Source organism: Acomys minous (assembly GCF_964271855.1).
Source record: "Acomys minous genome assembly, chromosome: 5".
In the NCBI taxonomy this organism is placed as follows: Eukaryota; Metazoa; Chordata; class Mammalia; order Rodentia; family Muridae; genus Acomys; species Acomys minous.
The window spans coordinates 12,013,793-12,040,242 of NC_140494.1; the positions used below are offsets into that span (position 1 = coordinate 12,013,793).

The 26,450-nt window shown below is 40.1% G+C and overlaps 1 protein-coding gene across 29 annotated transcripts in view; it reads left to right on the plus strand.

Moving 5' to 3' along the window:
• The window catches only part of CELF2 (CUGBP Elav-like family member 2), an 823,768-nt gene that overhangs the window by 635,473 nt on the left and 161,845 nt on the right, over positions 1–26,450 (plus strand). For 27 of the 29 annotated variants that reach the window (XM_084783998.1, XM_084784007.1, XM_084784009.1 and 24 more), the window contains one exon: positions 23,477–23,673. In XM_084783998.1, coding sequence (XP_084640124.1) covers positions 23,496–23,673 — 178 coding nt within the window. In that variant the 5' untranslated portion in view covers positions 23,477–23,495. Of the gene's footprint in view, positions 1–14,159; positions 14,182–23,079; positions 23,308–23,476; positions 23,674–26,450 lie in introns of those variants that run through there. The other 2 variants (XM_084784003.1, XM_084784002.1) reach the window with 2 other exon arrangements.

Consider the following 26,450-nt stretch of genomic DNA (forward strand, 5'->3'; position numbering starts at 1 on the left):
TCAGAAACAGTTTTATAGGATTTCATTTAAAGTTAAAAAAAACAAAAAACAAAAAAACAAAAGGACACGGTTGGGATTTGAGCATGTATAGCCCAATACTAACTTGGAAAACCACCTCAGTATTTAATCAGTTAGTCCGAGTTAACCAAACTTCATTTTTAAAAAAATCTACTTGTTATGTTTTTGTACGTACCCAAAGGACAGTAATTCCATGGAAGGCATCACTTTTGACTGTCATGATAACCTGTTTCAAATTCTAATATTTTCCTCTATAAAATAGTGTGAGAACAATTTAATCCCCACTCTCCTTTTATTTAACCTTTTATTTATTTACATTGGTTTCGAGAAAAGCCATTGCATTTTATGAGCATGTGTTTTTAACCGTGAACAAAATATGTTATATTCAAAACATATATAAGATATTAGATCATCTTTGTCATTTTATAAATATATCAATTTCAGTTTAATGTCCTCAACATTTAAAAAAGATTTAATTTTCTGTTGAGGTCTTTGATCCATTTGGAGTTGACTTTTCTGAAGGGTGATAAAAATGCATCTGTTTGCATTTCTCCTCATATGAATGTGTGAAGCCATATTGCAGAAAGTTTTTCTAAAACTACTGAAGAACTCAAGAGGTCCTGTGTCTTTTTTTCCCTCTGCTTCTGTTTAAGAGGCCAACATTCCTCTGCTTCATAGGTGCTGCACATGTGCAGTGTAGTGAGATCTTTGCTGTTCACTAATGTGATGAGTTAGTTCCTTACAAACAGGATTAGGGGGAGGACATGCAAAAAGTAGTATTGAAATTTTGAAATGGTACAAAAGCAAGTGAATTTTATTTTTTGTATATTGTTTGTGGTTTTTAAAAAAAATCTCCCCAAGTAATTATTGTGAACACCTTGCTTTGTGGTCACTGTAACATGGCAGTGGGGGGAAGATGGGGAAAATAATGGTCCACATTTCCCTGGCATTTTCTCAGAATATTTTACAGAATGTACTGCTTTTTCATAAGAAAGGTTTTAAGACTTTTAAAATAAATTTAGTAAACCTACAGAAGTAATTTTTTGAAATAATGTCCTTACTTGTGTTAAAAATAGGACCGCTACTGGGATTGGTCTGATAAGTTTCGAGGCCAGCACTGGGCACAGAGGCAAGCAGGTGTGTGAGTTTGCGGCCAGCCTTATCTCTGCAGTGAATTTCAGGCCAACTAGGGATACACATTGAGCCAGCTGTCTGTCGTCCTCTATTCATCTCTTACCCCTTCTTTGTCCCTCCTTGCTCCTCTCTCTCCCTCCTGTTCCTATCTTTTTGTTTCTGTCTCCTTCTCCTTTCCTCCCTTACCCCATTTACTCTGTCTTTGTCTCTCTCTTATACATATATACACATGTGTATACATTTGTATGTAGATACAGTAATACTTAGGTGTTTAGGTTTATTCATAGAGTTTTATAAGTATTCTTCAGTGCATATTTTTTAAAAACTCTGCACAGGCTCTGTGAATGAAAACATGGTTTCTTTGAAAGAGACCAGGAAGCTTTATTACTTAGAGCTCCCTAAGAAGTGTTTCAGCAGCAAATACAGTTTTGCGAATTAGATGGATGTAAGGAGCATGCATTTCCATACTGGAAGACAGTGGAGGAGTGTAAGTTGGGCATATCTGGGGCAAATGGTAGACTAATATGTCTGGGACAGAGACTGAGTAGACTAGAGTGATAATAGTGAGGTTATATAGAATTAGACACCAACCTGCTCCTAGGAAGTCATGACCATTCTCAAGAGTTTGAAGATTATCTAAAGGAGCGTTAAAAGATTTTAAAGAGCAACAGAAGCATATTTACATTCTTGAAATATTCTCTAGAAACCAAGTGGAAAATGAATTAGTGTGGACAAGACAGGCCTGAAGTGGAGAAGAATACTCAGAACAGGCTGTTGCTCCTCAGGCCCTTTGCCATTGACTTTGAAGTACAGAATAATTCTTCTTTGCATATTTATTGAGTTCCTATTGCACAGGATGTGTCCTGATAAATGAAACTGAGAATTCAAAGAACTGTTGGACCTGATCCCTGCCCTAGAGACATTTAGAGTATATTTTGGAAGAAAAACAAAGCATAGTGTATGGTGCCTAGTGTTTTAATAGCTTCCAGTGTATTTTTGTGTGCAATACCTCTTTTGATCTTTAAAATACTATAATTTCTCAAAGAATAACATGTTTTCTAAATGAAAGCTTATGGCACAATTCATAAATATAATTCCAAACAGGCCTCTTGAACTCATGGGTATATGATCTTGTCACTATACTGTGTTATTCTGCTTGTTAAACAACAACAACAACAAACACAAAACAAAACAAAACAAACAACAATAAGATTACTGGGTGATGTATATGGTGAGAATGTGTGACAGTGTATAAAGCATGGTTAGTCCTCAGACACTTGGATGTGGAAGAGCTATGAGGTGAATTTAGAGGATGGATCAGTCTGTCTTGAGTGATAATTTCTTAATGGACTAGGATGCCATTCCAAGGATGCTTCTGAAAGGAGGTAATGTATGGAGGCAAACAGCAGTATGTGAGACCTGGTACATTGTGCTTCTTGTAGGAGAGCTTCAGAAAGATTTGGACTCATCAGTGGAATCTATTTAACAGTAAAAATAAAACCCTTAGTGTCAATATTTAAAGTATATGGAGTTTTCTAAATAGAATGGAAGTACAATTAAGAAAACAAACAAACAAATAAACAAAACTGGAGTAGCACTTGGAACAAATGGCAGGATAAGATGTAAGGCCAAGTAGGAAAATGTTCTGATCAATCCAAGGTACAGCCTTCCTCCAGTGGTCAGACTTGCTGCCCTTGTTCTGTTGCTTGCTCGTGTCCTTCTTGTGCCTTGAGTGACCACTCTTGTCTCACACCCCTATCTTGTTCATGTCATCTTTTCATAATCTGGTTAATGAAACACTTTGTTGTCCTTAATCACCATGGTTCTGATTGGTTGGAAATCTGAAAGCCCTTGAAATGTTAGACTTGTAGGAAAACATATTTACAGTGCCAAGCATGGTGGTCATGCTCGAGGTCCCAGAGCTATGAGAGAGAGGCCGGAGGATGGGATGTAAGAGGCCAGGTCTGGGCTACGTAATGAGATCCAGCTTCACAGAAGCAAAACAAACAAAATAAAATTTTTGAATAATAAATTTCTTGTTTTTCAAAGAGTGTGAAACTATTAAATAAAATATTAAGAAGAGCAAACTTTTCAAATGTTCATAATGCTAACATGTAGCAATGGCTTCACTGTAGACTGAGGTAAAGCATCTTAGTGGCTCTGTGCAGTTAATGTTTTGCTACATGTTCAGAGGCACTCTCTGCACTTGTAGTAGTGTGGCTCAAGTGGATGTCAGCTAGTAAAAGTGTTACAGTTCATAATGCTGGGATGAAGTTTCATGGTAATTGCCTATACAGACATTTGCAGCAGTATGTTTACAGGTCTGTATCTGCATTGGTAGAATGGTCGGAAAAGAAGCAGGCTTATGAGACATTAAAAAAAATACTCATAATGATTGTTATGATTAGGTGGTTAGAGAAAATGTTCAAATTGGAGATTGATGTAGTAAATGATTTAGGCACAGCATATAATTTCATAAGGAATGTCGTCTTCTTTGAACAAAATACATCAGTATTACAGATGAAATATTATCTTTTCTGTAGATGGACAGAATGTAGCTTACAGTACAATAATTTGCTGTATTCAGACTGCTATATTACCAGAGAAGGTAGATTACAAAACAGTAAACTAAGAAAAAGAATTGTAGAAACTAACTTAAACATAAATTATATTTATTTACTTTTTTTTTAAATGTGCCCCCAGTGAAGCCCTGACTGGAGGTTGGAGTTAAAAACACACCAATTTCTATGTTATAGGCAAGACAACTTAATAGAATTTTAATATGACTAAATTCAGCCATTTAGAGTAACAGTCTGCCTCCTTATAATGCTATAGCCAAAGGTAATCTGCTTGTTATGCACTTTCCTTTATGATCCCAGCAAGCCACACATTCTGGAAGTAAATGTAGTATTTACCATAATCTATGAAAGGAAAAAAGCCTGAGCTAAAAATACAAAATTGGACAAATGTGAAACACTGCTGCTCAAGTTTTGTAATTGCTCCATAAATGAGACTCGGGCATCTGTGTGGCAGAGATACTTTTATGTATTATTGAAAGAGCTGGCTGGGCTTCAGATGGGTTTGCAGAAGCATCGAGATTCATGAGCGTCTGTGAAATGTTTTATGCTGACCAAGCAAATAATAGTAGGTTGTATGAAGGACTCTTACAGTTGAAAACGCAGTTGCCTGGTGAGTGATTACATTTAATATGAGAATCAGGTAGAATTCTCTGCATAGAGGCAACTGGCGGAGTGAAGATACTGAAGGATAGAGTTGCTCTGGGAAATCTATATTCTCAAAACACTACAGAAGGAGGAGGGGAGTGCAGAAAGCAGCAAGTAGAGAGCCACCTTTATTTAAATTAAGAACACATTTAGAGTAGTTTTAATACTATATGGGTTCGCTCTTAAATAGCTCCTTGATTTATTTCACCATAATTCTTCTACACCAGAGTTTTCAATGTTTTCGTTAATTAAAGAAAAAAGGCAATATCTATTTTGACTCAACCAATCTAGTTATTGTTATTGATTGTCTTAAAAACAAACAAACAAAACTCAAAACAAACCTAGAAGCCTGTCAGTGGGGGCCAGTTAGTGAACTAAAAATTGTCTCACCATTCTATGATTCCACAGGAAAACTGCATCCTAGGTAGAAACTCTGTAGAGGAGTAACCTGCGCTGTGACAAGTCCCTGCATCCACACCTGAACTGTTAATGTGTGTGTTAAGTGCATCCCTCGTCTCCATTAGTTGATATTTTATTTTCCTGCGCAGCTAAATCCACAGTTCCTTAGCTTTTTATCTCACCTAAGTAGTATATCCTGAAGCCCGAGGAGGCCACTCTATAAACCCAGTGCCAGCAGATACGAACACCTTGGCCAGAGGTGCTGTGGCTTCCAGAAGCACTGGCCGAAACCCTGAGGCTCTGCGCTTTCTGAGCGTGGCCCTGGTAGTAGCCTGTTCGAGTGTTTCTAAGTGTGCTTTGTCCCACTCTCACCTCATTCCTTTGACTCCTCCTCACTCTGAGCTCCATGCTGTGCTAAACTATTGCCAAGCTACTCCCAGAGTGTGCCGTTCTTTGGGTCACTAATGAAAATTTCTCTGTGGAAGTCTCAAAAAAAGAAAAAAAAAACCAAGCATCTCAGTGTGTATATAAAGTTATGGGCACATACTTAGGAAGTCACCTCATCATTTTTCATTCCTTTCCAGTGTTGTTTGTTCCTAGGTAAGCACTCATTTAGTTACTCATCATCTGAGCCCTGAAAGTCTTAATGACTTTGTACTCTTAAACCTAATCCTAATACTGTAGATACAAAAAGCCCACACAGCTAAATGTCCCTCAGTCGTACAGAGTTTCCAAAAGATACCTTATTACCTCGTGGAAAGAACTGAGATTATTTCTGTAACCATTTGGGTTTGAGTTTTTTTTTTAATATTTCTGTGTTTGATAAGAGTTTGGGTTTCAAAAATAATATATCTGTTTCCCTGTTGTTTGAAGCAATATAAGTCAAACATCTTTCAAAGTAGTTTTGTTCTCAATAATTCCTATGAGAAAATAAAAACTTTGATTTCAATAACTGAAGGTTTGAGAATCGGTATCGTATATTGTTTCCTTAGCATGGTTACTAACTTTGACGTACAAGCCTTGTAAGAGTATACTTGGGTTTTTTTTGGTTTTGTTTTTGTTTTTTGTGATACAGTCTAGTGTGTGTTTATGTTATGGCAGATAAACTTAAATTTCAAATTTTAAAACATATAAAAAGTGGTTCAGGACTAACACCTGTATCAACAGTTGACAAGTGTCTGGTTGTTTATTTTATAGCAGGGTACGTGGTAGTGCCGACGCCCATAGGGCAGCATGAGATGACATTATCAGTAGGGTTTCTACAGGCAGCAGCGTTTGCTGCTGTTTGAGAGATTCAGAATCTGCTTCCAATGCTCAAGTTGTCTAACATTTCTAAGGTCAAACAGTGTTAGGTATTTAGTTTGGCCAGTGTTCAGAATAAAGTAGAAACGTATTCACAACATCACAGATATACAAAGTATTCTTGTCAAGCACAAACCTTGCACTCCAAATCCTAAAGAAATATTTACTATGTGCTCCATTTTGTTCTGGAAATGCTTTTTTCATAGTAGCATTTTAATGACCCTATTGGTTGATAAATCTCCTTTCACTTTGTTTGAATTGATTGCCCTTCTAAGACTGCTAATTTAGAAAGCATACAAACCTAAACCCTATCAGGTACCTGAAAGTGAAAGATGTTGCTGTCCCAGCAGTGCTCAGCACTGACGTCTTATTTTCAGATCGACAGAGATTGGGCTTCTTCTGTGTAATCAAACTGTAATAAACAGGGGCAAGAAAGAAAAACATACAGGGAAATGTGTATTTTCAGCTTTCACTTTTGAACTTGCTTTTGAAGCACGTGGCACACTCCAATATTAATTTCCCACATGTATAACTCCTTTCACTTAAGAAGGCTATTTAGAAAATACTGTCAATTTAGAAAAATTATGATTGCAATTTTGGTTGCCCCAATTTACAGCTGTTATTTTTAACACAGAAGAATATTTAATATTGTGTTATTATTAAAAATTAAAGTAATTATTTCAATAATTTTAAAATATCACAAATAATAATCGCAGGTAACTTTTTAGTTCCAGTATTAGACTTTTTGGGTATTTTCACCATGTATTATCATGAAAAAACAATAGAAGAAGCACACAATATTTGTAAACAAACTTTCTGGAAAGATAAAGTTGTATGATTAGAACTGTGAGAAAGACATGCTGTTGATAAACTTTTTACATTCAACAACTACAGATGTTTCCTCATCCAGTTGTAGTAACTAGTGGTAGACTTTAACGTACAGCTGGAAGTCCTAAATTCTAAATTCCTTTATCAAAGTTGTTACACTTCACAACATTTCTTTTGTTTTTCCTACATTCAGATCGCAACTTTAAACCTGCACAGCAGGCATAGGGCTAATGTCCTGCGTTTTGTGTGTACTTTTTGAATTATTTTCCCTTCTGTGTCTTTTTCATGAGTAAGACAGCAGGAAAACCATCCAGGAAGTGTTGGTGACATGTGTTACAAGCTGTTGTTGTTGTTGTGTGATAGTATTTGGTGTGGTTTGTGTTTAGTTTTGCTATGAGGAAAGGCTGTCTTTTGTGGTTGAGTGAGGTGATAGAAATTTGGGCTGTGAAGCTTGGGCGTTTATGACTCCGACAGATACAGCAGGATTGTCTGCACAGTGGCCTGTACACCGCAGCATAAAACTTAATGACCTGGGGAGTCAGCTTGGCTACAGGACATTCAAAAGATCATTGCAGCTTTTATACTAAAAAGAATTGAGGCAGCTTCTTTAAAAAAAATTTACTTATTTTATTTATGTGTATGTTTTCACTTGCAAATGTATCTATGTATCACGTGTATTCCTGGTCGGAAGAAGGTGTAGGATCCCTTGGAACTGGAGTTATGGGTGGTTATGAGCCACCGTACAGGCACCAGGAACTGAGCCTCTGTCCTCTGTAAAAGTGGCATGTGCTTTTAACCTCTGGGCCAGCTTTCCAGCCTCCTGAGGCAGTTTCTTGTAGACCAAGCCTTTAAAAATATCCCTGAGTTCTCAGATCTCATGGCGTGATGAACCAAACTGAAAAGATCTAAGTGTGACTAAGAAAAGTAACTGGGGCTCCAGGTGACGTCATCCATTCCTTTCCTACTTCCTGCTGAATCTCACTCTGCTCATGCATCACGTCTCTGAATGGGAATCTGTCCTGTGCGATCTGCAAGAGGCGTGTAGAGTTAACAAAAGAGCATTCTAAAGAGAAGAAGGACTGTGTGGGAAACATTTTTTATTTCAGTGCCCACCCCAGCACCACAGCCTACTTACATCCTAGACTTTAGGTCTGATTCCTGTTAACCTTCTTCCTTTAGAGTAGAGTTGAGTAAAGGAGCCTAGGGCGAGCCAGGGGCGGAAGGTTCACATAGCCTGACGCTCCTACAGTAGAATTGTGGGCTTGCCCCAGAAAATCCTTCTCATAATAATTTCAAAATGGACCAAACATTGAACAGAAAAGAGGACATCTTATTTAGGACCTTGGATGTTGGATTGTATAAGCAACTAGACAATGAGACACTTGGAGATAGTAACAGTGCTAACACTGTGACCTAAACCCAGTGACTGGCATACGGTAGAGTCTTGGGAAACACTTGTTACATAAGAGAGGGGGAGATGAGCCTTTCTATATTAATAAAACTATCAGCTAAATAACAGTGTAGGGGGTAGCAAAGATAGCATTAACTGTGCAGGAGAAACTCAGATGAGCAAATCTATCTTGTCTGTCTTTGGGCTTGCAAAAATACCTTTAATTTAACCATTTTAACTTGATCATTCCTTTTAGCTAAGCATCATAAAAGGATTTTTTAAAGCATAACGTAAAAATCTTCTTCATTCCTAAGTAATAGTCATACATTTCGCCCACAATGAAATGTATTTGCCATTCAATTTTATTTAATAGAATCTTCTTTTTGTTGTTGGTGAAATTTTAACCTCTATCTTCAGATGCATCTCCAGAATGCATCAAATTCCTAAAGATCCACAGTTGTCATTTTTGACTAACTGAAATTTCAGTGTTGTATCTTTGGCTATTGAATATTCAAGAGTAATTCTGGATACAGGTGATCCAGTTGCTGATCCAGTAACCTAGAATAGAGAGGAATGGGTGGGTTGTATACGTTTAGGTACCACGAGTTGTAGTGATGTCTTTAAATCTCAGGTCCTAAAGTAAGAACTTTCTCCCTAAGCATGCATTAGAAAAAAATGACACCGTTCATTGAAAAAAAGGCATTTCTACACTTCTACTTCTGGATGCCAGCTGATGCATCCCTAAGAGCCAAGATTAATGTCTAATTTGCCCACCATAGAAATGTAAGCTATTTCTAGAGTGATCTCTCCCCTTTTTCAAATATAGATAGATATTTAATTTTTAATACTTTCCAGGATTTTGACAGGTTCCACATATGTTAATAGAAAATAGGCTTGTTATTGAAGCACAGAGCTGCTTGTCACTGAAGCTTCATTAACACTGTTGCCGCTGCCTGACATTTATCTTATAATTTTCTGGAACTGACTGTTGCATCTCCATGGAAACCTAAATTGGAATTGAAACAAGTATGATAATAAAGGCATCCACCAGGATTGACAGCAAGCAAAGCCTAGTTACATTTATTTATTGTTCCTTCAGTACCTACATCTATAGATAGAAATGTGCACTTTGGGTACCTGGAATTAGCTCTCTCCTGTCACGGTGGTACCTGACTCAGCCTGTATGGCAAGCTTATTACAACATCCTCAGCTATGATGTTAATAATAATGTTACTGATTTTCGCTGGAATCATCTCAAGTCATTATGAATATTGAATGTAAAATAACTCATGATCTTATTTCAATCCAAAAGAAAATTTTAGGTTATTTTGCTACTATTTAGTGCTGATCAGTCCAGAACTGCCAGCCTGTGATGGTGTATGAATAATTTGTCTTAGGATGGAGGTAACAACAATAGTTATACTAATTTCCCCCTTGATATTGAGGAAGCTGAGTTCTCTCAAGTTCATGACTTTACATTGATTTGGTTGCTGCCTCAGAGCAAAGAGTCATGGAACTGGAGTAGGTCCAGAGTGAATTAATTTTAAATTAATTTCATTCTGAAAGACTCCATCTGGCTGTGTTTAGAAAAGGCACTTAGACAGATATATAAACACATGATCATCTGTATTCATTGTGCCAGATGTAGTGTCAAAAATGAAGAAATGTCTCAAAAATTATCTGTGGGGAATTTTCATATAATGATATTCAGCCTCTTAGTATAAGAGCCATTATATTTTAGAACATAGTCTTACTTTAATTCTGTTTGCTTAGGGAGTTAGATCTGATAGTATATAGATTTAAGAATAAGTAATTTAAATGCCAATGCCTATTTATGATTTAAGATAGTAAATCATTTGTACTGGTCATTTAAGATATTAAAAGATAACTTCTTATTGGAAAGAAGGGGTACATATTTCCAAAACAGTATGTTCTATTTGTTATTGATTTCATCTTATAGTTCAATTTATGGATTTAAAAACTAGCCAACTTGACTGTCATTTGGATTTTCCTCTTTCATAAATGGTTTTCTGTCATGAAATCTGCCAAATTGGTATTTAAAAGAAATAATAAATTTACATCATGATAGCTGCCTTCTTTCAGCTGCAGTCGCATTTTATTTGTATTCCTTGATTACACATCACTTATGGTCGTAAGTGGCCAAGAAAGGTAGGCCAGGTGCAGGCTAAAGAGAGACACTTGGGCTTAAAATTTGCTATTATGCATAATGAAATGAATAATGAATGTGTGGTTGGTCACTTCTAGCAGAAAGGTAGATAGAGTTTGGTTGCTAGATTATACCCAAGGTCAGCAGACCCTCACTCCTACAGTCCAAAGTGGTAAAGACCACTGAAGAATTTGTCAACGATAGAAACACAAGATAATAACCAGAATTAGTACATGGCAAGTGAACTTAGCAGGCATTGAGAGATAAAAGGGTATTTGATACATAAACTCATTTGAGTTAGTGCACTGGCTCTTAGGATTTTACAGAAATGTGCTAGATAGCATGTTTTCTGTGATGGTGCAATCATGTGAGACTTAATGTTTCTCACTTTTAAGGTGTCTTGCCCTGATAGATTGCTTCGTTCATAGAAGTATGTGTTGAGAAGAGGCTGGGACAGCATTAAATCTCTCATGGCGTGCTCCCTGACTTCCTCATTCTGCACAGCTGGACTCAGTGCTCTGCCGCTCTGCCTTATCTTCCCCCACTGAAATGATATTTCTCACATAATGTTTTTTACTTATTTTACATCACCCACTAGAATATAACCTCTATAAGAGTATTTTAGTCTCATTTTTCTAATAGGTTTACCCTCGATGCCTTGAACAATGTCCTGATTGTGAGAGTCACTACATAAATATTTATTGAGATTATAATTGCATAAGACACCCATGTTATGAAGAATTTCACAGCTTCACACTATACCCAAGCAGGGGTTTAGTTAACTATTGTTTCTGTAGACTCAATGGTCAGAGAAGGGAAGAAGTCAGAGCAAAAGCAGACAATGAAACACTTTCTTTTTTAATTAATTAATATATTTATCTATTCACTTTACATCCTGATTGTAGCCCCTCCCTCAATTCTCCACTCTCCCTACTCCCCTACCCCTCAGGAAAGGGGAGCCCCACCCCATCTGTACTCATCTAGTGTGTCAAGTCACATCAGGATTGAGCACATCCTCTTCCTCTGAGGCCTGGTGAGGCAGCCCCACCAGGGGGAAGTGATAGAGCAAGCAACGAGTCCATGTGAGAGACAGGCCCCACTCCCCTTCCTAGGGGACTCACAAGAAGACCAAGCTGACTACATCTGTGTGGGGAGCCGAGCTCCAGGCCATGCATGGCCCTTTGTTGGTGCTTCAGTCTCCATCAGCCCCCCTGGGCCCTGGCCTGTTGGCTCTGTTGGTCTTCTTGTGAGCTCCTGTCCCCTCCCTTCTATCCTTCCCCCAACTCCTCCCCAAGCCTCCCTGTGCTCCACCCAATGTTTGCCTGTGAGTCTCAGCATGTGCTTAGATTAGGTGATGTGCGTGAGTGAGGGTGGGAACGAGAAGATTCAAGTGAGGGGATAACAATCGGGATGTAATCTGAATAAATTATAATAAGTTAAAATGTAAGAAAATAGCAGAGAGGCTGAGCATACTGCTTGACTGGAGGTGCTGCAGAGATGGCTTAGTGAGTAAGAGTACTTGCTGTACAGTCAGCCTGAGCTTAGATCTCAGGTACATAAAAATCTGGGTGTGGCCTTTAGTTCTTTGTAGGCTAGAGCCAGGAGAAAAACGGGGCTTGCTGATTAACAGCCTCGCTCTAGGTTTAGTGAGAGACTCTGTCTAAGGGTAATAAGGGAGAGAACAGAGAACTGTAGAATAGGAACGCCCCCGGCTGACGTCCTCTGGCCTCTGCATGCACACATATGCACACACCCCTCCTCTTATCCACCCATAAGCATGTGTGTGCCCCACCCCACCCCACCCCACACACCTCTACCTTAGGAGACAAAACAGAGAGGAAAGGGTTATTTTTAGATGTGTAGAATTTGAGGTGGTCCTAAAGTGTTTTGAAGTTGGATGGTCGTGATCAGGCCATTTCCATAGTGATATGGTAAGAGAAATATTTATATAGAACCTCTCTGCAGGACTCTGCCCCGTGTAACAGTAAAGGGTGGATAGAGGAAAAGCTTCGTGACTCCCAGGATGCACACCACAGGTGTTGGTTGCATGACTGGCCTGTTTCCCTTTACAAGGCTAGTAGCACACTGACCTGCCCCTAGCCAGGGCTCTCTGTCAAGAGTCCTCTCCTAGTGGCCCACAAGCCTTCAGTCTCACAAGCATGCTTAAGAGGAAGTGCTTCTGGGGCCGATTTCCCCAAAGTCTCATCTTCTTTGCCTTCACCTCCTCCCTCCCTATCCCTTACCTCCTCCCTGCTCCTACTCTTTTTCAGTCAAATGGTCAACTAAGTGAAAGGATAGGAGTTTCCTATCCTTTGGCTTTGTTTTCTTTAAACTTTGCTTAAACATTGACCTTGGCGATAGTAGTTACTTGTTACTGCCTTTTACCAAAAGACCATATTTTGTTCTATTGAAGATCATGTTGCTTTACATCTTGATTCTTAGATATGTTTCTGCTCATTAACAGCATAAAGTATATTTTTCACATATCTCCTTTATACTTAGCATATGTCTGACGTACACAAGTCCTCGATAGCTGTAGGAATGAGAGCAGCTGAGGGGTTGGTTCAGTTGGTGACGTGTTTGCCAAGCAGGAATGAGGACATCACATACAGACACAAAACAAACCAGGCGTAGCAGCGTGTATTGTTTGTATACTGGTGCCAGCGACACAGAAACAGACATATCCCCGGAGCTCTTTGACCAGCTTATCTAGCTGAACCACTGAGCTCCAGATTCAATGGGAGACTCCATGTCAGAAAATAAAGTGGAAAGCAAGCCATATGGCTCAGGTAACTGTGCTTCTTGATAAGTCTAGAGACTTGAATTTGATCCCTAGGAAAGTCATCTCTTCCAAGTCATCTTCTTACCCACCCATACTGTGACGCCCAGACGGACACAAATGCCCATATACCTTACAGACTATAGATAAATAAATAGAATTTATTTAAATGTTAAAGTAAGATAGAAACTGAGGAAGACATCAAACAGACCTCTGTCCTCCACACCATTGTATATCATGCATGTGCATTCATGCAGTGCACACAAGTGCATACACCCACACAAACATGTAAGTACGTGCACACAAGCACATGTATACACACAAGTAAAATATAAAAAAGAATACAGAATGTTAAGACATGAAAAGGGCTTTGTGTGGTGATGACTTCTAGGATATTTGAATTCTCCGTGGAGGAATCTTATGACTTGGGTAGCCAGCGTGTGTGTAGTGAGTGAAGGGTGATATGAGTCTTTCTTGGTTGCTGTCTCAAACAGGAATGAATCCAGGCACTGTTTTTACTAGTTGCTAAAGCAGGAATTGTTTTCCCTGAGAACCAGAGATGCAGAAAACTAGTCTGCAGGAAACTAGACAGTAGGTTTATATTGTTGGCGTCTCTTTTGTGCCTTCTTTATTTTTGTTACTTTATGTTAGATTACGAACAGGTGGGGTAGGGGGTGGATAAAAGAAAAGAATCAGTGTTGATAACTGTCTAAATTTTCAATTCATTTATAGCCAAGCCATTCTCTCAGTCATCCTTAAAAGTCATTTTAAATTATTTGCCCACAGCAGACAGGCATATTCAGCAGTCAGGTATGAGCAAGTAAAGCAAACTGGGAAGATACTCGGCTGGTCGCCTGAGGAACTTCCTCACCTGTGAAGGGGAAGCAGTTGGCTATCCAGGAGAGGGTGTGTCAGTGTGAGTCCTGTGCAGTTTGGAAAGGTGAGAGCCTCTACATCTTGTTTGAAATGATAAACAGTTATCAGAAACACCCATCTGCCTAGGGAAAATGCCTTCTTCTCAAGCCCCAAAGTCCACTAAACTATTTCTGACAAGTCACAGCAGGAAGTGAGGTTTTCACTGAGGGTGGTCTATAGCCAGTGCTTTGCTACCTTCCCAGCAAGGGCTGCTGTGTGTTCAGCCGTCATGTACCGCCCGGCATGCCTCCAAATTTACTTCTTTGCAGGGGTTTTCCAGCTTTCTGCTTTTTACTAGCAGTCAAATTGAGATAAGGTAATCAGGTTTTCCTTTCATTTGGTGAGTCCAAATGCTGGTGTTGTGCGACCTTTCATAAAGAGGAACAGTTCCCCGTGAGTCATGGTTCTTTTTACCCTGATAACAGATGTATAGCTTTCAGATCTCTGACCAAATACAATCCACTGTTAACTCTAGTAATTTAGTAAAACATCCTTCACGAATGTGTTGTTTTCAAGTTGCTAGTGAAAAAAAAATGATTCCTATATGCTTTTTAAAAAAACTTTTAATTGATTCTTTGTAAATTTCACATCATGCACCCAATCCCACTCGTCTCCCTACCCTTTAGATCTGCCCTTCGCCCTTACAACCTCTCCTCTGACCTCTGCAGGCTAAAAGAAAATAAAGAATAAATTAAAAAACAACAAAAACCACATCTTGTTGTAGAATCTTGTTGTGTCACAATGTATCACAAAGTATACCCTTTTGTCCACACAAATGTTCATTGCAATGAGTCATTGCTCTGCCTCAAGGCCTCTGGCTTCTGCTACATTATCAGTACTGGATCCTCAACAGGACTCTTCTCAGATATTTTGTTGTCCTGTATCATAGAGATCCTGTAGCTTTGGACCCACAGGACCAGCCCTTACACATGCCCCAGCAGTTCATAGATGGGGTGGGTATTGGGGTGGGCCAGCTCAAAGCCTTGGATCTTGGCCTAGGTGGAGGTTGCGTTGGTCAGCCCACCAACTCTGCTGCACCCATGCCACCAGAGGGAGGTCTCCAGCAACTGCCCCAGCTAGCTCACTCAGTGCTGCAGCAGGCAAGGTGCAGGGCCAGCTCTCCTAAGTGCTATAGTCAGTAAGAGGCCAGCTCTATATAGCCCTTGGACATCAACATTGTCCCAGGTGGCAGCCCAGACCAAGGATGTCCCCCATGGCCATTGATGCTAAAATGAGCACAGGCATCTATGCAGACTTCTGTTGCTGCATGACCATAGACTGAGACATGACTCTCGGCCACAGCATAGGCTAGGACCTCACCATGCTGCATGCGGTAGGGCAGGCTACTCAGATCAGGCTATGGCACGCCACCCTCCTGTCTCCAGTTCCACAGCTCTTCATAGTGCTCGACCCATTCCCCTTCTCTTTCTCTCTCACTTCGCCACAACATGCTTGGACATTGTAGTGGCTGCCGCTGAGGGCTGGCCATGCAGCAGGCAGGCCTCTGGGTGTCTTCCGTGCACTGCTTCCTACTGTATACCCTAGGACAGTTCTTTCCCCTCAGTTTTTATAAAAACATATGGATAAGCAGTATTACATGTACAGAGTAACCTGTATTATAAGGTTATTACAAGCATTACAAGCAATACTACATGTATTAAGTAACCTGGAATGTTTTCTTCAGAATAATGCAAACTAATTTATTTAAAATTTGAGCATTCGAGAAGGATTTTACCTCTTTCAGTTTATTTTGGGTATTATTTACTCCAGCTAATCTTCCATGAAGCTTGTGTGGCTGATACATGGCCATTTCATCCCAGAGATCTAGGGTTTTGTTTTATAATTGGCCTGACTGTAGTTCTAAAGGGTTTGCTATACATGGTAAGTGATAATAGTATCTTCCAAATAAATACAGGAGAACCATTATTATTACATCTTATTGAGGGTATAATTGATATCCAGAGAGTTTTAAATTTGCTAAAAGTATTTACCTACCCACAACCTCCCTACAGTTAGGACGACACTTCTGGGTAGCCAAACAGTAATCAGCTGTACCTTGTTGAAAGACAGCAACCAAGGAAAATGGAAGTTTTTTGTCATGTCAGCCATTTACAGGAACATTGTAAATGGAGTTGCAGTTCCAAGAGCTTGAAGCTGAAACTCTTTTTTTTTTTTTATTAATTTATTCTTGTTACATCTCAATGGTTATCCCATCCCTTGTATCCTCCCATTCTTCCCTCCCTCCCATTTTCCCCTTATTCCCCTCCCCTATGACTGTTCCTGAGGGGGATTACCTCCCCCTGTATATGCTCATAGGGTATCAAGTCTCTTCTTGGTAGCCTGCTGTCCTTCCTCTGAGTGCCACCAGGTCTCCCCCTCCAGGGGACATGGTCAAATGTGAGGCACCAGAGTATGTGAGAAAGTCATATCCCACTCTCCACTCTACTGTGGAGAATGTTCTGACCATTGGCTAGATCTGGGTAGGGGTTTAAAGTTTTACGGCCTGTATTGTCCTTGGCTGGTGCCTTAGTTTGAGCAGGACCCCTGGGCCCAAATCTGCCTATCATAATGTTCTACTTGTAGGTTTCTAGGACCCTCTGGATCCTTCTACTTTGCCATTTTCCCATGCTTCTCTCATCTAGAGTCCCAATAGAATGTCCTCCCCTCTGTCTCAGTTTCCTGGTAAGTGAAGGCTTTCATGGGACATGCCCCTTGGGCTAATATGCAGATATAAGTGAGTATATACCATTTGAGTCTTTCTGCTTCTGGCTTAACTCACTCATTATGATCATTTCTAGCTCAATCCATTTATCCACAAATTTCGGGAATTCCTTGTTTTTAATAGCTGAATAGTATTCCATAGTGTATATGTACCACAGTTTCTTTATCCATTCTTCTACTGATGGACACTTAGGCTGAAGCTGAAACTCTTATTCTTCTTTTTAAAACTGAAAAAAAAAAGTAAGTTCATAGTGACAGCTGACCTTTGGAAAGTTGGATAGGTTGTGGCTTCTAAAGTCTCCATACACTGGTTCTGCCTGGCCCCTGGTTGCCAGGTTGCCATTCTGTAGAGAAGATAATGTTCTTATTAAATGACCAATACCACCAAGACGGACAGCAAAAAAGATTGTTAGTATTGATTAATTTCATGCCCATCCTGTGGCCTGCTGAAAGCACCAGACACATTGCCAATCCTCTCTTTCTCTTTTGCCTTACGCAGCTCCGTCTTGTATAGCTTTCTGTGACAACCAAACTGCCTAGTTTTTTGTGTGCTATCTCTTAAGTACAAGTGATATTTAAAAAATGATTCCTAAACCCATTGAAAGAGTGGATTTGTCGTCTGACTGAAATGATGAGATTGCAGCTTATTTTGTTAGGAAGAATGCTGGCACATACTGAGAGGGATGGCTTTTGGCAGCACCCTTGGCAGCTGGCCACTCACAGTTCCATCTAAGCCTGTGTTGCTCCCCACTGTTTACATGAGACCTTGTCAACTCTCTGGCCTGTGTGTAGATGCCTATGAGCTTTGGGGATTAAATTAGACACAGACTGGGGCATTGTACAAAAGTTTCAGGGCATTGTCATATTACCTAAATTCTTTTATGTAAGTCATTCTCTGCATCCAAACTATAACCAAATGCACTGGATATAGCATATTTTTAAAGCATTAATACAAGTATTTACAAGAATTAGTGTTTCTTATAGCCTTTTTATGGAAATTATAGCCAAATAGAAGCTATTCATTCTCTTTGGTTTACAGGTGGGGAAAGAGAGGTACAGAGGAGCTGTATGATTTTCTTTAGGGCATGCAGTTAAATTCATGCTGAGCCAAGGCCAGCCCCATTGGCCCATTATCTGCTTGTAGTTATTCAACTCAGAATTAATAGGATTTTCAAAGCAGCTCCCTCAGAATGATATGCTTAGGTGATTCTCAACTCTAACTAGTGTTTTAAAAGAAGGAAAGAGAGTATATTTGTTTCTAGAGCTATTTAAATGAAATTAATAAAAATTTATTTATATAGTTGTATTAGTCACAGTTCAGTACTCAGTAACCATATACATAGCTAGTGCCTAGCATACTGAAGTATACACATAGGGATCATTTCTATCAGCATAGACTTTGATTGAGCTGATATAAATTATCCCAAGAAATAAAAACAGTAAGGTAAAGAGCAAACAAGTTAAAAGTTAAGAACAATATGATTATTTATTAACACCAAGACGATCAGCTATCTTTAGGCAAAGGTATTCAGAGACAATATCTTGTTACATAGCATTTTTGGCATAGTACATTAACGTGGGTATTTATTGGAAGTTAGAATTTATCACAGCCATTTTGTAAATTTGTTGCTCTTGTTTTATGTAAGTAAAGGAAGTTAAATATAGAACACTACCCAAAGACAAGATACAATATCTGTGTCTCTTGTTTCCAGTCTTGAAAAGGAAACTTGAAATATTTTAGGCCTTATAAAATGTTTTCCTGAAGTTAATAATAATAATGCATTGAACTACTTATATTTAATGATATTCTGCTTTCTCAGAGGAACTGCAGATGGTTCTGCATATTCTCTGTTGATCTGATTTCTTGTTACTAGAAAATAGAGTAGGGAAGTAGGTCAGTGCAGCACTAAAGGCAAAATGTGAGCGCTCGCACCTCCTTCCCAACATCATTAGGTTTTCGTCTTGGCTCAAAGACTCACACCAACAATGTCCCTGGCTTCGTGCTCTCTGACTTATGGTCCCATTCCATTTGGCACCTGTCCTAGAGGAGTCTTAGAGTAGGTTCCTTGCCAAGGGCAAAAGCAAAATTGGTATTCAGGGTCTTGTTGAAGTTTTCAGGCAAGGTGCCCACAGATGTCTATGTGTGTGTCCAAGGTCTGCAAATGGTCACAGAGTCCTTGTGAAACACCACCTCAGGATTGCCTCAGAGAAGTCTAGTGCGTGGAACCACAGGGGAAGACCGTTGGCTTTTAAGTCTTACAGTGTCGGTATTTTACAGTCATGATTCCTTGCAGGTCTTACATTGGAAAAGGCACATTACCTCTGTGGCTCTCACTTGTTTCATTTCTAAAATGAAACTGATTCCAACTGGAGCTGTTGTGATACTGTGTGTCAAATACTTGGCAAAGGTTTCTGGCAAAGGGTAGGCCCTCTATTAATATTATTTGGATTTGAATCTAAATTTCTACACAGTAAAAAGGTCCTACACTGGGTTCCAAGGAAGGCAGGGAGTGAAGAAAAAAAGCTAGTCGTAATTTTCTAAGTCAATCAAAGTCTTTTTTGACAAAGATCTTAGTAGAGGGTTTCGCTGAGATTGGGGTATATGTATCTGTAATTCTCTATGAACACTCCATTGGCTATCTATAGCCTCTGGCAGGAACCCCCAAAAGCTTAACTTAAAACCTAATTAACACATACTCTTTGGCTTACTCAGAAGACTCTATACCAAAAGCCGCATGAGAGCAGAAGTCCTCAGACTTACAAGAGAAAGGAGTTTTAGCCAAGCCAAAAGATTCAGAGTCCAAAGGAAAAGTTTAGGTGTATTAAAACAAAATTGTTAGATACATCAAGATGCAGTAACAATAAGAGAGCCACTGTCATATAAACACCTATCCCAAATTATTTTTTGGATTTGGAGTGTTTGGTGGTGGTTTTAATTTATACTAGATGTGACTGGCTTTCCTTCCAGACAGAATTGTCATACACTTCACAGTGGATACAAATGGTCTTTTGCAAAATGGCAGACAAGAAGGGATGAAAATAAGGATGTGTGATAGCTACTTATCAAAGTGATTCTGTGGGAGTAGAGAAGAAAGGATCTGGATAGATGATGATCTTATGTGACCACTGAGAAGATATGGGTTTCAAAGCAGCTTTAAAGGTTCACAATTTGTGTGCTTGCAGCATGTTTCCCACAGATCAATAGAAGAGTGGTGCATGTAAACTTTTCCAGCATTGCTTTTTTTTTTTTTTTTTTTTTGGAAGTGTGATTCTAGAGACCCAGCACAACGTGCTCTAGAATTTGTCTTCCCTTTGATTTGTTATGAGCTGACTGCACTCCACTAAAGCCAGACTGTACTGAATGGTTAGCCACATAGTGGGTTAGAAATACTTCGCACTTTGGGGGCCCAGGGGCGTAGATATATATTCTAACTGTGGTTAATAATCTGGTAATTTTAGGAAGGGAACTTATTTCTCAGATGTTGACATTTGATAAATACTACTTTTTTAATAAGATTGTCTTGAGGATTAAAAATGTAGAGCATGCCGGATGTGGTGGTTCACCCATGGAATCCTAGCTCTTGCTAGGGAGAGGCAAGCAGATCTCTTGTGAGTTGAAGGCCAGGCTGTTCTATATAGCCAGTTCAGGCTAGCCAGCCATGTCTACAAAGTGAGACTCTTAAAAACAAACAAACAAAAACCCAAAACCAATAAATAAAAAAATAAAGTACATAGCATAGTTATTGGTATATATAAGATACTATTGTTACTAAGGATACGAATCATGTTTGTATTTATACCAAAAGACTTTGTAATTAAAAGATAGATTTGTGGTGCTCACTCTTCTCAATTGTGAAAAGGAAATGCACACAGTGAGATAACAGACATTTATAGAACACTTACTCTGGGCGTTGTGACTCTATGAAGTAGAGCCTGTTGTAGCCATGTGATAGATGAAGAATCTGAAGCTCAAAGTAGCACAGTGATGATGTGAAGATACAGGTACATGCATTTTGGCACTGCTCTGCATGCCCTTTGAATGATAAGAGGGCCCAAGGTGTCTAGGAGGCATAGCTGACTGGGAGAGATGCTAAATAAGCACTTTCTATGTTAGGACCAAAGGAGTAAACAAACCGCCCTCTGTGCAGCTTTCCTCCATTTTGACTCACTGAGTTTTTGTCGTTTGGGAAAGCATAGAAGGAGCATTCATTTAAGACGTGAACGTTAGTGAGTGCTTGCTCCAGAACTCTAAGGTTAGATATTAGACAAGTATACTGTGCCTGACTCTTGCACTATATTAATCATTGTTCAACTTCTGCTTTCTGCTAGCTTAGACCTGTGGCAATACCTTCCTCTTTGCGTTTAGCTGGTTGTCAGCAGCAATAACCACGAGTCCCTCCTGTCCCAAAAGTGAATCTTGCCACACTCTCAGCTTTCAAAGTGCTATAAACACTAAATACTTTACTGCAAAGAGCTGTGCCACCTCCACCCTGTGCCGTCACAGCTACACAGGCTCAACTGTTTATTTGAATTCTCAGTGATGGGAAATAAGATAGGTACATAAGAATAAGATTAAATGATCTAGCTCCAATATAAACAAGCATGGCATTATACCTGAATTGTTTTTTTAAAAAAGATGCTGTTCTGTATTCAATATTTTATTCAGTAGAACATTTTTCAACAATAAGGTTGATTAGAGAATGCTCTGAAAATACTTCACATTAGACAATCTGGTTGTTTACTTCAAAGATTAAAAAAAAACATGGTAAAATAGGGAGAGGGAGGTAGTAGAAATTGAAGCAAACCCAGTGAAGCGGATCTGACGTCATTTGCTCTCTGGATTAAAATAAAGTCAGATTTTTTTTCATTCTACGTGCTTTTGGCCTTTTTGCTTTTAGGTGTAAGTGTAGGTGTGTGTGTGTGTGTGTGTGTGTGTGTGTGTGTGTGTGTGTGTGTCTGTGTGTGAAGCTTTTCACTGTGCAGATTACGTTGTCCTCAAATTCAGGAACCCCCTGCCATAGCTCCCAGTTGTTCCCCATGCTAAAGACTGCAGGCATGTTTGTTTGTTTGTTTTTGTTTTTTAAACAGGGTTCTGGTCTAGTGAGTCTTGTAACAAAATAAGGAACTCTCCTTATGATCTTTTTGCAGCACACTTTTGAGACGTCTCTGAGGCTACAGTGAAATCGCACCTGCCATTTACAGTTTCGTGTAGCTTCTTTCTGACCTGCTTATGTGGTGCCATGGTCGCCTGCAAGGCTATAGATACTGGGCTGCTAGCTTTGCCCGTGGTCAGGTGTTTTGTATTTTCACAGACTGAGTAACTGAACTAAGAGCACGCCACTACAAAGGGGCACATTCAGAAGCGTTTAGTCGTCTTAAGAGAGGATCTGAGGTGTACAGTGTACTGGGTGGAAGTCTGAAGAAAGAGAGATATGCTTGCCTTACTATTCCAGTTCAAAAGGGTTGTCCAAGGTAAAAAGGAGTGACTTCTTCATCATATCAGGCTTGAAGCAAGTATTCTCTCCCAAATGTGGGTCTGGGAAGTGACAGGAAGAAAGACATTTAAAAGCTTATGCTCCAGTTCTCCGTATCCGCCCAAAATATTTACTGAAGCTAGCAGAAGAAAAAGCAGACTTTTTTTTATCTTTCCCAAACGTGTGATTGTTTAGAACTTAAGTGCAACATCTGGAAGTCAGATACACAGAGAGCAATTTATGGAGTGTGAAGGATTTGAAATATTCAGTGTCCTTTAGTGGGAACTCAACTTTCTCTGGTGTATTTTTTCCCCAACACAAAGCGAGCAATTCTGAGATCACTTTTGCCTCTCTGAATTAAGCCCTTTGTGCTTGGGTCCCATAAACAATGTGCTTTTTAAAGGGAGCCCCCCCACCTCCAAGCTCTGGCCCTTTTCTCCCGTGCAAGCAGCCAATCCGCTGCACCGAGCTGCATAGCTGGAGCGCTTTCCATTCTGAGCAGCAACAACGTACTAATTTGATGCACACATGGATGCCTCTCGCACTCTGCAAATTCATCACCAGCATCTTGCATTAGTCATCTGATGGACTGCCAAGTGTTTCATTTTCTTTCCATGTGACTTTATTATTACCACCTCTTTTCCAAAACCTCTGAAAAAAGGGCGGAGAATGGGGGAGAGGGTGAGAAATCCAGCAGAAATCTAGCTCTGCCTTTCTTTCCCAGTGATATCCAGGGCAAAGCTGATAATGCTGCCGATTTGTGATGTGTTGATAGCAGCCTTGCCCACTGAGACCTGCACTTAACTTGCAGCTGCCTCCTGAGCCTGGGTCCTCCGATGTCCATACCCTGGGTGACAGGCAGCCAGGCACTGCCCTGTGCTGAGGAGTCAAAGCTGAACAGCAGCAGCATGCAGTGAAAGCATCGGGCGGGCGCTGTGCTGAGAAGCAGCCTAATGGTGCCTCTGCTTTGTTTTAGTTCATCAAATTTCTACGACTCATTAGGCACTTTCCCCTGTGCTCCTCTTCCTCTTTCCGCCTCCTCACCCCCAACCCCCACTATTTTTTTTTTCTTCCTGTCCTTTACCCTGAAGCCCTAACTCTGGCTCCTGGTTCCGTTTTTGACAGTAACGGCACAGCCAACAAGATGAACGGAGCTTTGGATCATTCAGACCAGCCAGACCCAGATGCCATTAAGATGTTTGTCGGACAGATTCCTAGGTCCTGGTCGGAAAAGGAGCTGAAAGAACTTTTTGAGCCTTATGGAGCTGTCTACCAGATCAACGTCCTCCGGGACCGGAGTCAGAACCCTCCCCAGAGTAAAGGTACAGAAAGCATGTGGCTCATGGGATAGGGGTCACTGGGGTCAGGGTGGGCTTAGTGACTGAGGTGGGCAGTCCCGGGCTGGCCAGAGATCCCAAAGCCTTCAGTACGCAGGAGGGAGGGTGACAAAGAGGAAGGGAGGGCAGGATGAGAGCAGCTGGTGCTGGCAGCCCTGGTGTTCTGGCTGTGCCCCAGGGCTCCTCCCAGAACTCCCGCCTGCTGGGACAGGTGGGACTCAAGAAGGAGGGCAGGAATGCTGTCCAGCTTTTTATGGTCTCCTGATTGTTCCTATGAGGTCATGTTCTAAGCAGTGAGGCCTCTGGGTGGAGTTGCTGCCCCTGTAAGGAAGAGTGTTTCTCAGCCTTGTATTTTAGGAGCTAACTCCTTCTATGCTACAGTCTCATGATTTCTCATGTAATTACAAATATATTACCCTTTTCCATAGCCTGTAGAGACCTTGAAATGACTTGCAAACTGTTAGTGTGATGCCACTGGTGGACAGAAAGGGTTTACTTTGAGGCCAGACACCTATTCTTGGGGGCCACGAGAGATGATCAGAGAGCTGGGTCTTAGGGAGCCATGGGTAGTGGCATGAGATAGTGAACACACCTTTAGAGACCCTCAAGGCTTACTCCCTTAAGTCCGGTGCTTATTACTGCCTCCATTTTAAGACAGCAGTGATGTGTAGAAGTTGCAAATGTTGACACCGAGGCCAAGAATTTGGCTGATGCTTCTGTGTTTCTAAGGCCTGCACCATAAGCTCTGGAGAGACTGCTTTTAAAATGTCTCCTCTTCTGCTGCCACTTGGTTTCTGTTGCTGTTTTAACGTTTTTGCTCTAGGTTCTGTCCTTTTTTCAGTTTCTCCTCTTTGGGCCTCTCTTTTCTTCTGTGGATATCTCAGTTCCTTTTTCTCTGTGCTTTACAATTTGTTTCCAGCCTGTTGTTTTATTTTTACGTGCATCTCATAAGAAGGAGATCATCGCCTGGCTCGTGTGTACTCTTTAGTTAGGCATATGAACTGTACCTCACACTTTTCTCTGAGCCTTTTAAAGATAAAAGAGTAAGAAAATCTTAAGGCTAATATTCTATACTACTGTGGAGTTCTGGGCTAGCTCTGGTTCTCTATAGTGCTGAGGTCTGGTGGGCTTTGAGGAATGTTTGAAAGGAATTTAAAAGCCTACAGCCAATACTCACTTTGTACAAGTAGACAGGCCTGCCTTCAGCTTTTGTTAACAAACTAGCCCCCCTCCAACATACTATGTAGCATTACAGCTATTTTAAAGAGACGAAAATTCTGTGTCTACATCTTTGACCATCTATAATTAGAAAAGTAGAAAATATGATATCTAAAATTAGTAAAATATAAAACCACAGAAATCAGGATTATATTAGATTTTGTGAATAGTTAGATGCTTTCCACACAAAGATATTAGTTTATTTCAATATTTTTATAGTATCCTACTTAAGAGAGACAGTATAATGCATGGCTCTGGAGTAAGTAATTTTCAAATAAGAGTCCTTTCCATCACCTAAAGTAGAGTGGGAAAAAAATAAGCTCTAGCAGTAGGCACATTGCATTCTCACTGAGAAAAATGGGACACTGATACTGAGTTTATTGACCTTTTCAAAATGGCCTCTGACAAAATAATCAGAAGTCAGTTTTTTACTATCATGCCTGATTGCCCGCTTAATATTTTTGAGTATGTGTTCCTTACATTGGCCCAAAGACCTTCTCCGCAGTCAGACATACTCTATGTGTGGCTTCCTCATGTGGTCCTTTGAGTGATACCGTACCCAGACTACGTTTGAGACTATGTATTCTGTTAACTTCTGATCAGCAGGCCTTTTAAGTAATTTCATGAAAGTAGTATGCAGAAAGAAACCCATGCTCTTGAAGAGGGAAGGAAGCCAAATAAGGGAACTCTGAGGGGCTTGACCCGCAAACACAGGCTCCTTACTGAGAGCTTTATATACGTTTCCATCCAGCTTTACCAGAATCCTGAAGGTAGATAGTGTCAGTCACATTTTACAGGTGAAGATACCGAGGCTCGAAAAAGTTACAACATGTAGCCCACTTTCCCCAGCCAGGAATTCATCAGTCTTCAGACACTTAACGGTATTGTCCCTCAGTAAGATGAGATAAAAACAGCACCATCTGCTCCATTTCCTGGCTTCATTTTCATAGCTAAGTGTTCCCCAAGTAAAAAGATGGGATTTCTCCCTTTAAGGACCCTCATGGTTTCGTTTCTGTCTTCGTGTTTGGTCCTTCCACTCGCGGCTCTGGGTTGTGCATCACCCCAGCTCATGCTGCCATGGGATAGGAGTTAGAGATGAGATCATTCAAATCTTACCTTTGGAAATTCAGGTCAATTCCCATTACCGTGAGCTCCAAGTCTCACATCAAATATTGCTTGAAATATGTAGGCTGTCAGCCAAGGCTTGAAAGGGTTTTTGTTATACAGACATCTCTGTTGTAAAGGTATTTGTTGTGATGGGATTTGGGCTATATAATGACATTGCTCTCAGAGGATTACAGTTCTTAGCTGCCTACGTGGAGAAAGCAACAGCTACCATTTTCTTTGCATCAGCTTCTGTGTATACCATATATAATTTTACCTGTTCATATGTAAAACTAAACCCAAAGTTTACATTGATTTTGACTCTATCAGCATAGTATAGTTACCATGTTTTCACAGCACTGATGTCAGAGCCTCAGACACTAGGATTACTGGAGGCTTTTGTCTAAATGTGGTTTAAATCATGTAAGCAAGGCTTTTGG